General features: G+C 51.2%; 1 protein-coding gene across 1 annotated transcript in view; it reads left to right on the plus strand.

Moving 5' to 3' along the window:
• Positions 1-488: 488 nt before the first annotated feature.
• Positions 489-12,613, plus strand: part of ANKHD1 (ankyrin repeat and KH domain containing 1) — a 67,964-nt gene continuing 55,839 nt past the window's right edge. Inside the window, 1 exon segment of the mRNA XM_066590422.1 lies at positions 489-879. Within this exon segment, the coding sequence (XP_066446519.1) occupies positions 643-879 (237 nt within the window). The 5' untranslated portion in view covers positions 489-642.

Raw genomic sequence — 12,613 nt, forward strand, 5'->3', positions numbered from 1 at the left:
AATCACTGTGAATCAGCCAACCCAAACAACCAATCACTGTAAATCAGCCAACCCAAACAACCAATCACTGTAACTCAGCCAACCCAAACAACCAATCACTGTAAATCAGCCAACCCAAACAACCAATCAGGTTGTGAATCGAGCAGAAGTGTTGTGGAATATAGATACATGCGACCCCGTCCACCTGCTGACGCACCTCACAAGTCGACCGTCCTTGCGTGACTAATAATCCCGCCCTTACCTAAGCCCCGCCCCCGGCTGTCACGCAAGCGTTGCCTGCCCGACTGTGGGAAGCGTCGTGCGGTCTGACGTCACATGATTGACGTCTCTTTTCCGCATGTCTTTCAGGAAGAGGGGCGGTCACCTGAGGAAGTGAGTGCAGTAAACTCAGCCTGAAAGCGAGGCTGACGTCCGGAGAGTGACAGGCCTCTCCACCAACCAGCTGCCGGATGCCTCTTCTCTCGGCCAATCATCGAGCGCTTTGTTTCCCAGGGGCGGTGCTGACAGGACAGCAAGATAGTGTGGCAGAAGTTCATGGGGAGACGTTTTAGGATTTCTTTTCCCCGAACTTCCACTATGTTCTGAGTCGGGCCGCTCGCAGTGCAGAGACCGGAGCGGACTGTCAGCGGGACCCGCGGCGCCATGCAGAATGCTGAGGTCGGCTCGGGGATGCTCACCGGCGGCTACGAGCATGAGATAGACTCGGTGACTCCGCTCTCGCCCCTCGGCATTGAGGCTGAAGTTTTCCTACCGGGGAAGAAGGTGCATTTTATCGCCGACCTACCGGCCGGGAGTGACACGCTGGACTTCAAGCTGGCGGCGGCGGCGGTGCTGTCGTCCGGAGCGGGCTCTGGCAGCGACGAGGACGAGGTGTCTGAAGTAAGTGCGCCCCCCGCCCGGGCCGCCGGCCTATTCTGGGCGGTGAGGAGCCCCAGTGCTAGCTGTCCCCTAGGCAGCTGGCTGCCTCCCAGCACTGAGGCCTACAAGCAGTGGCCACCACCGCCGCCTCCACGACTCGCTGGGTGAGTGGCACCGCCGCCTTAAAGGGACGGAGCGCCGCCGGGCCGCCGCGTTCACGTCCGCGAAGCGGGATTAAAAGTAGCGGTAGGAACCCCGGAGGCGATCTCTACGGGTGCGACCGGACGGTTCGACGGTTTTCGCTCAAGTCGGTTGAAAAAAATCGTGAAAATGACGGATTTGCCGCATTACGGAGGCGAACCGTGCCCGACGCACCCGCCGTAAGCAACGCAGGTTCCCGGTATGCTGCGTGGCGATGTATCGGGAGGAACGGCGCCTTCTCTTTTTGTCTTGTTGCGGGCGAAACGATTTACGGACGTGTTCGCACGAGCGCCAATACTAGAATTCATTGATTTCAATGGGCGAGCGCGTGAAAAAAAAAATAGGCGCACGGACTATCGTGATGTGACCTACGCACCGGAGAAGCCTGCTGAAAACAACACACGTGCGAAAACGGGCCGGAAAAGGCGTATTTACACAAACGGGCGATACGTTTTTTTTCCCCCCCCCCCGTACATTCTGCTGCAGCGGCGACATTCGATAACCGGGCAGCGTATTTACGCAACTGAAGCGCGCTAACGCGGCGTGACGGCACTGTAAAAAGAACATCCGGAAATGGCGCTTTCACTCGGTGCGATTTGTTTGCCGCGCGCCGATTAGGCATGGCATGTGGGCGCAGAAAGTGCAGCTAAATACGCCGATGCGCACGCAAAAAAAAAAATCCTCGTCCGGCGCACTAAGGCGCGCACTAAGGCGCTTATGTCCGCGTGAAGCCGCCAGCGACGCGCCGTCGTGTGTCGGCCGTCCTTCCTCTTCACATGAACACGTTTGTCCGCAGTGAATAAAACCCACTCTTCAGATTGGCGCACTTTTATCACACAACGCGCCGCCACGTGAAGAAATGCGCAGCGTTGTCATTTCTTGGTGGGGTATTCGCAACGCAGAAGCCGACTGAAATCGATGGGGGTGCGTAAATACGGAGGGAACCGGCGTCTGCGCACGAAAATGGCAGCTATTAAACGTAACCGCCCGCTGATATTAATGGCGGCATGTTGTGTTGTCTGTGCGAACACGTAGGGCGTGCGCCAAAAATACAGTAAAACGTATGCTGTAACACTCCGCCCATTGCGCGCACACACTGCACTAATGCGTACATAAATACCCTTGTCCGGTGTGCGCCGCCTCACATCGGCGTAGGCACTAAAATGCACGTGAAAGTGGCATGTCGCACATTTATCTGCACTGTGCTGATTGTCTGCGCCATAATTTAAAAGGCTGCGCAGCCTGATTAGTCCTATGATTTTTTTTTTTTTGGGACCTATGTGATCCTATTTCGACCACTGGGGGGCGCTCACATGGTCTTTTAATCTATTAGTGTCGGTTTCCCGCTGTAGCCGGGGCATCCATAGGACCCCACCTTATATGGGAAAACATCCCCTGTAGTGACATCAGTCAACGGACAGAGCTGATCGAAGTCTGCTAGGACCCTGCAGCTTTGTCGTGGCGGGGGGCACCTGGTGGTCATGTGATTGCCCGGTCCAATAGCGGAAGTAACACTTCCACTTTTTCTATTCATTACATGGCGCTCATGTAGCCTTCTCCTCAGGGTTCTCGGCCATCACTGACAGCTGAGGACCTCCTCTGCTTCATTGCCAGAGCCTTAATACCACATTCTATTTTTACTGTCAGGCGGGATTAAAGCCCCGCACCCGGCGCAGTAAATTTACGGTGCCGTGCCTCAAACGGTGAGAGGGGTCATCCAGGGTCAAATCTGGGTCAAATCTATTTCTTAAGCTCTTCATGGTAATGGGGAAAAAAATCTAAATCTATCCCCCCCCCCCCCCCCTCTGCCTGGTGTCTTGTGGCTGTGATGACCTTGACACCAGGGACATATGAAGTCAGCTGATTGGCTGCTACAGTCACATGTTCCTGGTATTGCAGGAGACGGCGGGGAAAAGGGCGCCTGCAGAACTGAAGGATTGCGTGGAGTTAGTAAGACTTTTCTTAAGGCCTGATTCCCACGGGCGGATGTCCACCGCGTTGCCCGCAGCTATTAGGCTCTATTGAACCTAATAGTGCAATTTTCAGGTTGCGGAATTCCACCCCGTGAATTCACCCGTAAACGCCCGCGGCATGTTCTATTTGCCGCGGGCTAACTCGCGGACTGCTTCCTTCGCGGTCAATGGAAGCCGTCCGTCACGCTATCTTCCACAGTAGCGCAGCAGTAGATGCCGTGAAAATGCTTCCCCGCCCACGTCACGCGCGGTAGTGCCCATTCGCGTCGATATGGGACATCAGGCAGCGGATCTGAAGGAGTATGGGGTCTTTGGGGGGGGGGGCGCTGTGACGGACTCTGCTGCGGAATTCCGTTTGCGGAGCCCGGCACGGCCGTGGGCACTAGGCCAACGGTTTTCCACCATCCTGAGCAAGTTTCAAACAAAGACTTCTTCTGGGGCAGAGAACCCCTTAAAGTAATACTTAGACAGGGCTGACTGCAGTTATCTGGAGGCTTTATGGACGGAATGTACCAATGTTTATGGGTCTGTACGCTTAAAGGGAACCCGTCATCAACTAGAAGCACCATAACCAATGGGTATCCCAGTTTAGGTGACGGGGAGTCCAGGGAGCTGTGCCTCATGCGCCCCCGGTGGCCTGTTCCTGCGGTGTGCGCACCAGCTTGACTCTTCTCAGCAGGTTGAGCACGCACAGCCTTCTGACCTCACCGGGGGAGTCATCTAAACTAGAAGCACCACCCATAGGTTATGGTTGAGGACCGCTTCCCTTTAATGGGAACCTCCGTGTTTGGTCTTGCAACCAAATATTCCAACAGGTTTGGATTTCTTGGGGCCTTCGTGGCACGGACGCAGGAAGTCACATGTCACGACGTGACCACATAGATGCAATGTAGCAACGTGACATTGGGATCTTCATGCCGCGTCACCACGTAACCCTAAGCGACCCTCCGGTGGAGAATTGGAGGGGTTGCAGAGAAGAACAGTGGCAGGTAATCTACCATCTGTTTCCCTGTAGCAGTGAGCGCGACTACGACGTGGGGCAGGGCAATTAGTCCAATTAGATTAATCACCATTTTGCTGAGGCACAATTCTAAATTTTGAGAGAATCATAAAATTTGGATTACTCCTGCCCCCTGTGGGTAGAGCTGATATTGCACTTCGGGAAGTGGTGTGTATAAGACGCCTGTGAGCGTGGGGTGGAGGAAAGTACATGGGGGCTATGATAGGGGGTACAGGACGTTATAATGGAGGCTGTAAAGAGGGGATGACTGTGGGGAGCCAAACCCCATTTTTGGTGTGTGTGTGTGTGTGTGTGTGTGTGTGTGTGTGTGTGTGTGTGTGTGTGTGTGTGTGTGTGTGTGTGTGTGTGTGTGTGTGTGTGTGTGTGTGTGACTACCATACCCCGTTCTTTTACATAAGGGGATCGTAGGCAGAGCAGTTCTGTAATAAGCACTAATTACCAGAACTGTACTATTCCACTTTAATAATCGCTATCTATTAAAGGGGTTTTCCCACAACTTATCCCCCCTCTGTCCTGACCGGGACGTGTGACCTTCTATAGCCACTGATTGGCTGCAGCCGTCACATGTCCTGGTCAGCAGCAACCAGGAAGGACTGAGGGGTTGTGAAGCAATTCTAAATTGTGGTAAAGCCCTTTAAGGACTTGCTGTGTATGCGAATGAGAATCCCTTATGTGAAGGAGGGTAAGAAAACCAATCTAGATGAACCCTTAGTGCCGGCCTATTCTGTAGGTAAAGCTAATTTCACAAAGGCGACATCGGGCTGTGAAACTCGGATGCCACCTTTTTTAGGGAAGTAGCAGAGTGTTCATTGGGAAACCTCGCACGCCGTGCCATGCTTTGCCGGGCCTATGGAAGACAGTGGGTGATGCAAGGTGCTCCGAGGGAACGCCCAAAGACAGGACATGCCGTGATTTTATTATTTTTTTCCTCCGCGATCGCTCATGTGTATGACCCCTCCAAAAGAATGGGCTTCGTATTCATGTGAGTTTTGTGCATCTCCCAACGCTCATCTTGCACCATTTTCTCGGCCGTGTCAAAACAGCCTGAAGACCCAGTGATTTTCATCAAGAGCCGCAACTTGTTAACAAAGCCAGTTTGTAATTTTTGGGACCAGTTTGTCACCAATTTGAGGAACAGGAAGGGGGGGGGGGGGGTCGTCTAGAAGTTTAACCATTGTTTTTGGGTTTTGTTTTTACAGCGTTCACTAAAAGTAACGTAACGTTCTTATTGGTTCGGCACGATAACTAATATCGGGGATACATGATACAGTGGGTAGTAGCTGCCACTAGGAGGCGACCTAAAGCTGGAACAGAAGTTGACTCCTCCTGTCAGCTGTACCCCTTCCTGCCTGCTGGGTAAGGTCCGTTTTAGCTTTATGACTTGCATGTCTGTGAGAAGAATTTTTATTTTATTTTATCAAGACACGTTTGGGGGTCCGGGCTCTCCTATCATTCCCACGGGAGTGGGAAACGAGCAGCCTCGTAGTTCACTTGATTTTCCCCACTCCTGAAGGTGATTGTGGCACTGCCATCCAGGTGAGATGCCCTCCGGCCACGGTGTAGGCTGCTCTGCACCCCGTTTCACGGAAGATGCGCAATTCCGGAGGCCGCGTGCAGTGGGGTTTTAACAAACGGTGCTCCGGTCGCTGCGGGAGTCCATCAAGATATAGAGGCTTCAGGGGTGCCCAGCCGGGTTAGACCCCCAGGTTAGTGCAGGGACGCAGGCTTCTCCTGTTTGTTTCTCACTGCTGACTGCCACTGTATCAGCTACAACCACAGCTCAGGACCCCCAGCTGCCCTCTACTGCGTCATGCCCTATCTCCCCCTTTCTCGGCCGCTTGGTTTCGGCGCGGGGAATACCCGTTTAGACCACGTGCCTCTGCTTAGGCCACTCCCCTTCACATGTGAGGGGCGTGGCCTAATGTGTATAGCTTACTGTGAAGGTGGGGTACACTTTCCAGCTCCTCACTCTCGCCGTGTGCGTTGCGGGCACATTTTCTCAGGGGACTCTAGCATCCAGTGCACAGTGGGTAAGGCTGGCATTAGGCAGCGGAAGATATCCCCATATTGTTCTCAGCCGGTGGTAGTTGTTTCTAGACTTCGTATTACCATCATGTCTGAGTTCTGAGGGAGCCGAGCTTATGCCTGGTCTCCCCACCTATTATGTGTGCGAACGCTGCCAGAAGCACTTCTCCCGTGGCCAAGTAACCCTGCTCTGCAAAGCCTGCATGCCCCTGAGACCTCTCATTCAGAATCTGATCCGGCTGCTGTGGTTTCCCAGCCGCCACCCACCTCCGAAACCGAATGGCTAAGACCCCTCACTCAGGTGGTTCTTTCCATGGTGGATAGGTTTGACCGTGTCATGCCCTCTCGCGGTAGACCACTCAAACGCTCCAGGCATTCATGGTCCAGCCACCGCAACGTCTCTCCAGAGTCCACTTGGCTGTCCTCCACCTCCTTTAATCCATCGCAGGCAGCTGATCCGGCTGTTTCGGAAGGGGAACTCTCAGGATTGTACCGGAGTTGGATGCGGAGTGCTCATCCAAGATGGCGGCTACAGTTGATAGCCTGATTACCCCCATAAAGGATAGCCTTAATATATCTGAGGAGCGCTCCTCTGCCGATCAGGAGGCTCACTCCGTCAATCACCATAGGTGGGCTCCTAAACTCTTTCCCGGGCACAAGGAGTTTGAGGAAGCGCTTTCCCTGGAATAGGGAAAGCCCAATAAACGTTCTGCTAAATTGAAAGCTTTTGTTTTATACCCTCTTACGCAGGATTTGATCCGTAAGTAGTCCGTTCTCCCTACAGTGGACCTGCCGATTGCCCGCTTATCTAAGCATACCGCCATTCTGGTGGAGGATAGCGCGTCATAGAATGATGGAATCCCTCTACAAAGCGATTATTGAATCCGTAGGTTCTGCTCTGTGACCGATGTTCGCAGCAACATGGGTATGTCACAATGTGTGTCACATGGGCCAAACAACTTCAAGAGGTCCTCCCTACGGATGTTTCTCTGCAAGCTGAGGCGCTTCTCGCAAAACTAGAGGTTGGCTGCTGTTTTGCGTGTGAGGCCACCCTAGATGCCTCGCACCTATTAGCATGTGTCTAGGTATCGTCCGTGATGGGATGTCGCATCCTCTGGCTAAAGGCATCGGACGCAGACACCGCTTCTAAGAAAAGGCAAACTAATCTTCCCTTCCTGGGCCCCCATTTGGGGACAAACTGGATGAGATTATTTCAAAGGCCACAGGGGGCAAAAGCACTCTATTACCTCCAAGTGTACTAGCCCGCACACAATGTCAACACGTCCAGTCGGCACTCTAGCCTTGTGATCATCGGACCGTGCTATGGGTTGGCAGGAGCAAAAGAAATGTTCCTCTTACAAACCGCGCCCTGCATGGCAACAGTGATCTCACCCTGCAAAGCCCTCTTCCTCCAAGCCCTCCGCATGACTGTCGACCACTGCCAATCCTTGCAGTAGGGGATCGGTTGAAAATATTCCAGTCCACATGGCTCCAGTTTGTGCCAGACGCCTGTGTTTGGGGGATCGTCTCCTCTGGTTATGCCATCAAGTTCATCACTCCACTGGCTCGTTTTTTTTTTTTTTTGCATCCCCTGTTCCCAGATGCCCCACCAAGGCCAGAAAGCTCCTGGGTGCCATCGCCCATCTATTGGTGCAGCAGGTCATAGTGCAAGTTCCTCTAGGCCAGCGCTTTGCAGGGTTTTACTTGATCCTGTTTATCATGCCAAAGAAAGACTGCTTAGTTCATCCGGTACTGGACCTCAAGCGACTGAACCAGTACGTTCAGGTACGGCATTTTCCCATGGAGTTCATCCGCTCATTCATAGCATTCCTGGACCTTCACAAATTCCTGTCGTCTATCGGCATCCAGGATGCGCATCAACAGTTCCTGCGGTTTGCCACTCAAGGCAGGTATTACCAGTTCCTGGCCCTCCTTTTGGGGTTGGCAACAGCTCCCAGGGTCTTAACCAAGGTACTGGCAGCCATAATGGAACCCCTTCACTTTGGATCATAGCCATATCTTATCTGGACAATATCCTTATTGATGCTCCATCGCAGATGGCCAGCCTGGAGAGTTTGCATATCTTCTCACTTGCTCTGGAACTGTTTGAATGGAAGGTGAATTATGCCAAGTCATCGTTCATCCCCTCACAACGTCTAGAATTCCTGGGGATGACCCTGGACACTGTGCAGGCACACGTGTTTCTACCGTTCACAAAGCGTCAGGCTCTGGACCTTCACCAACAGCGCTCTGTTTCCATCCATCATGCAATGAGTCTTGGGTTGCATGGTGGCGTCCTTTCCTGCCTTAGCCTTCGCGCAGTTTCACTCGCGGGACCTGCAGAGCATCCTGCTTTCTTTTTGGAACAAGGAGTCAATGAGCCTGGACTAGCGGTTCAGTCTTCCAGAGTCGCTCTGCTGCTCCCTGCAGTGGTGGGTATCAACTCCTCTCATACTCCAGGCTCAGTCGTTCCTCAACCTCCACTGGAGGACGATCACTACTGATGCCAGCCTATCAGTGTGTGTGGGGGGGGGGGGGCGCGAAGCTCCCTCCTCACACAACCCAGAGCCTGTGGTCCGCTGTGGAAGCATGTCTCCCAATCAATGTCCTGGAGCTTCGGGCAATTTATCTGTCGATTCTCAACTTTGCACCTCGACTACAAGGCTACCCACTCCGGGTCCAGACGGACATCGCAACGACTGTCGCATATATCAACAGACAAGGCAAACTTGCAGCACTCGGGTAATGGCAGAGGTGACCCGCATTCTAACCTGGACCGAGGTCAATGTTCCGGCAATATCGGCAGTATACATACCCGGAGTGGACAATTGGGTTACTGACTACCTGAGCAGAACGATGGTAGATCCAGGCAAGTCGGGACTTCATCCAGACGTCTCTCAGCAACTTTGTAATTGTTGGGGAAGGCCAGATGTGGATCTCCTGGCCTCCAGGCTGAATTGCAAGTTCTCTGCAGTTCGTATCGAGTACCCAGGGCCCTCGGGCCTTAGCAGTAGATGCCCTCATTGTCCTGTGGTCCGGGTTCCAGTCTCCTGTACCTATTCCCACCCTTCCCTCTGTTACCACAGGGTCATCAAGAGGGAACGCATTCCAGCGCTGCTCATTGCTCCGGGAGGCCGCATCGGGTATGGTATGCCGAATTAATGGATCTGCTCGTCGACATGGCATCTTCCGCTCGGCGAAGATCTGCTGTTGCAGGGGCCCCTCTTCCACCAGCATTTACAAACTCTGTGTTCGGCGTGGAAGTTGACTCCGTGGTGTTGAAAGCTTGAGGATTCCCACATCTGCTTATCCACACCATGATTAGGGCGTGGAAACGGTCATCTCCGAAGAGTTACCATCGCATCTGGAGGCGCTTGTTCGCCTGGTACCAACGTAAATCCATGCATCCCATGCAGTTCTCCCAAGGATCCTCGCCTTCTAGCAGGCCGGATTAAAGTTCGGACTCAGTCTCTGCTCTCTTAAGGGCCAAGTGTCGGCACTTACCATCTTGTTCCAGAGACCGCTGGCTACTCTTTCATCAGTCCACACCTTCATACAGGGGGTGGCGCACATGGGTCCACCATACCGTTCACCTCTCCCGGTGTAGGATCTCAATTTGGTATTGGATGTGCTACAGCGACGTCCCTTTGAACCCCTTACGAAAGTTTCACATCACGTGTTAAAGGTCAAGGTGGCGTTCCTAATGGCAATCGCCTCCAATTGGCGGGTGTTGGAATTGGCGGCACTCTCAGCTGTACCACCCTTCGTGGTTTTTCATCAGGGCAAAGTGGTTCTGCATCCCAATCCTGCCTTTTTGCCAATGGTGGTTTCGGCCTTCCATCTCAATGGCGACATTGTGTTGCCCTCCTATTGTCCACAGCCGTGGAATCACGCGGAGAGCGCCCTTCACAAGCTCGATCTTGTCCGAGCTGAGAATTTACTTGGTGCTGACACCTCGTACTGGCAATCTGACACCCTGTTTAAGGTCCCCCAGGGCGCACTCCTAAAAGTCAAGCTGCCTCCTAAAAAAAAATAAAAAAAATTGAACAAAAGAAAAAAGTGGTCAAGAAGATAAAAATGCTACTGGGAAACTACAGTTCACTCCGCAAAAAATGAGCCTTCACACAGCTCAGTTGATAAAAAAAATAGTTGCGTGTGCCAGAAGATCATGACAAAGTAATTTTTTTTTTTTTTTTTTACCCCTAGCAGTTTTGCACAAGCTCCTCTGTTCATTCTGCAGGAACAGGACATTACAGTTTAAGACGGACAGAGCTTGTTCTTCTTTAGGTCTAGTTCTATCAGGGCTACCTACATGGCTTTAGGTATTATTTTAAAACTGATGTTCTGGGTTTTAATACAACACCAAAGGCATGTCCATAGCCCTTACAGAACCGCAGTTACAGCCGTTTGAAGTGAAGTTGTAATTTTTTTTTTTATTTTTTTTTTAGTGTACGCATGCGTAGAGAAAAGATTAAGGGAGAGAGGGGATCAGTGGCAGTAGAGATAATCAGTGATTCTTCTCTAGATCTTCATGTTCTAAGGTAGTGGTGACATTAATCTTTGTTCATGTGATCACCCCCACCCTCATCAATCAAAGAACATATTTACTCTCTGATTGTCACTTATGGGTTTTTTTCCCAGAAAAGAAGTGAAATGATAGGGAATTGCTCATCTAATCACTCCTACACTGCAGATGCCGCAGTCATTGCTGACCTGGGATCGTAACGGTTCTAACAAAAAATAAAATGTGAAAACTTATTTTTTTTTTCCTTTCTCTCCTCTTACACGAGGCTTTTAAATATTGAAAAAATATGGGGGTTGGGGGGGGACTGTCACTTAGTGCTCCAGACTAAAAAAAAAATATTACCCAGGAGCAGAATGTAAATATATACTTGACTATAAATTACATATAAACATCCAAAAAGTGAAAATGTACTAAATGTGTAAATATTGCCAAAAAATGAAGCGTTCCCAATTTTCACACAAATCAAGACAATGTAAAAATAAACATAATTGCCCGCAGTCAGAAATATCAAATTATCGCATTGTTTATCGTGCACTATGAACACTGTAAAAAAAAGCAAATGCGCACGTCCTAATATTGCCAGGAGATGGTGAGGAAATAAAATGGGGCATTCTGCGGTTCTGTTTTTTTTGGTTTTGTTTTGTTTTTTTTGCATTTGTGGAAAATGCAACAAACACAGAAAATGTGCCAAATTTTTAATTTATATATATTATATATAATATATATTTTTGCATGCAGCAGTGGAAGCTGCCCATTGACGAGGCAAATTCTGTATGCGGATCTGCGCCAAAATTCGCAGCAAGAAGATTCAGATTTTGACAGTTTTTTTGAGGCAGCAGGTAGAAACGGAGGAGCGGTTGCTTCAGTGGAGGGCGGTCATCCCACACTGCTGGGAGGTGCCATCCATAGTGGGTGCAATACATACGTTTTTACTGAGGGAACGCTCACTAGGTGCTAATGTGGAATTTTTCAGACTGCGCTGGGTTCTGCTTTCCTGCTCCATTCAGGGAGAAGTCCCCCCGACGGAACCAAACTGCGCCGGGTGGAATTCATTCACTAACGGGGTCCGCCCAACTGCCTGGTTTTGGGATGGTAGAAAGTGTTGAATGCAGCGTTTTGCTTTCCGGGACTTTGCGACTGAACCTCCGGCCAGATATGAAACTGGGCTTCATGTGTGTTTGGCTTGTCTTTTAACGAATGTCCCTGCGTATCGCGCTTCCGGTTCGCAGGTAATCCACAACTTGGGTTTTTGTTACGTATTCTGACTTCCTCAATAAACTCGATGGCAAAAATTGACAAGCGGTGTACAGTATGAAACGTCATGCGGAAGGTTTACCATCCGCACCGCAGATACGTTTACACTGCAGATTTTCTTAAAGGGGTTGTCCCGCGCCGAAACGGGTTTTTTTTTTTCAATAGCCCCCCCCCGTTCGGCGCGAGACAAACCCGATGCAGGGTTTAAAAAAAAAACAAAAAACAGATAGTACTTACCTGAATCCCCGCGCTCCGGTGACTTCTTACTTACCTTGCGAAGATGGCCGCCGGAATCTTCACCCACGGTGGACCGCAGGTCTTCTCCCATGGTGCATCGTGGGCTCTGTGCGTTCCATTGCCGATTCCAGCCTCCTGATTGGCTGGAATCGGCACACATGACGGGGCGGAGCTACGAGGAGCAGCTCTCCGGCACGAGCGGCCCCATTCAGAAGGGAGAAGACCGGACTGCGCAAGCGCGTCTAATCGGGCGATTAGACGCTGAAATTAGACGGCACCATGGAGACGGGGACGCTAGCAACGGAACAGGTAAGTGAATAACTTCTGTATGGCTCATAATTAATGCACAATGTACATTACAAAGTGCATTAATATGGCCATACAGAAGTGTATAACCCCACTTTCTTTCGCGGGACAACCCCTTAAAGTCTCTCCCACCTCGCTGCCGCAGATTTTATGTTCGCTAATTCCTGGCGTGAAACATGCGGTATATCCGCCCCATGTGATCAGACCCTTAAA

Source organism: Eleutherodactylus coqui, chromosome 2 (assembly GCF_035609145.1).
Source record: "Eleutherodactylus coqui strain aEleCoq1 chromosome 2, aEleCoq1.hap1, whole genome shotgun sequence".
Classification (NCBI taxonomy): Eukaryota; Metazoa; Chordata; class Amphibia; order Anura; family Eleutherodactylidae; genus Eleutherodactylus; species Eleutherodactylus coqui.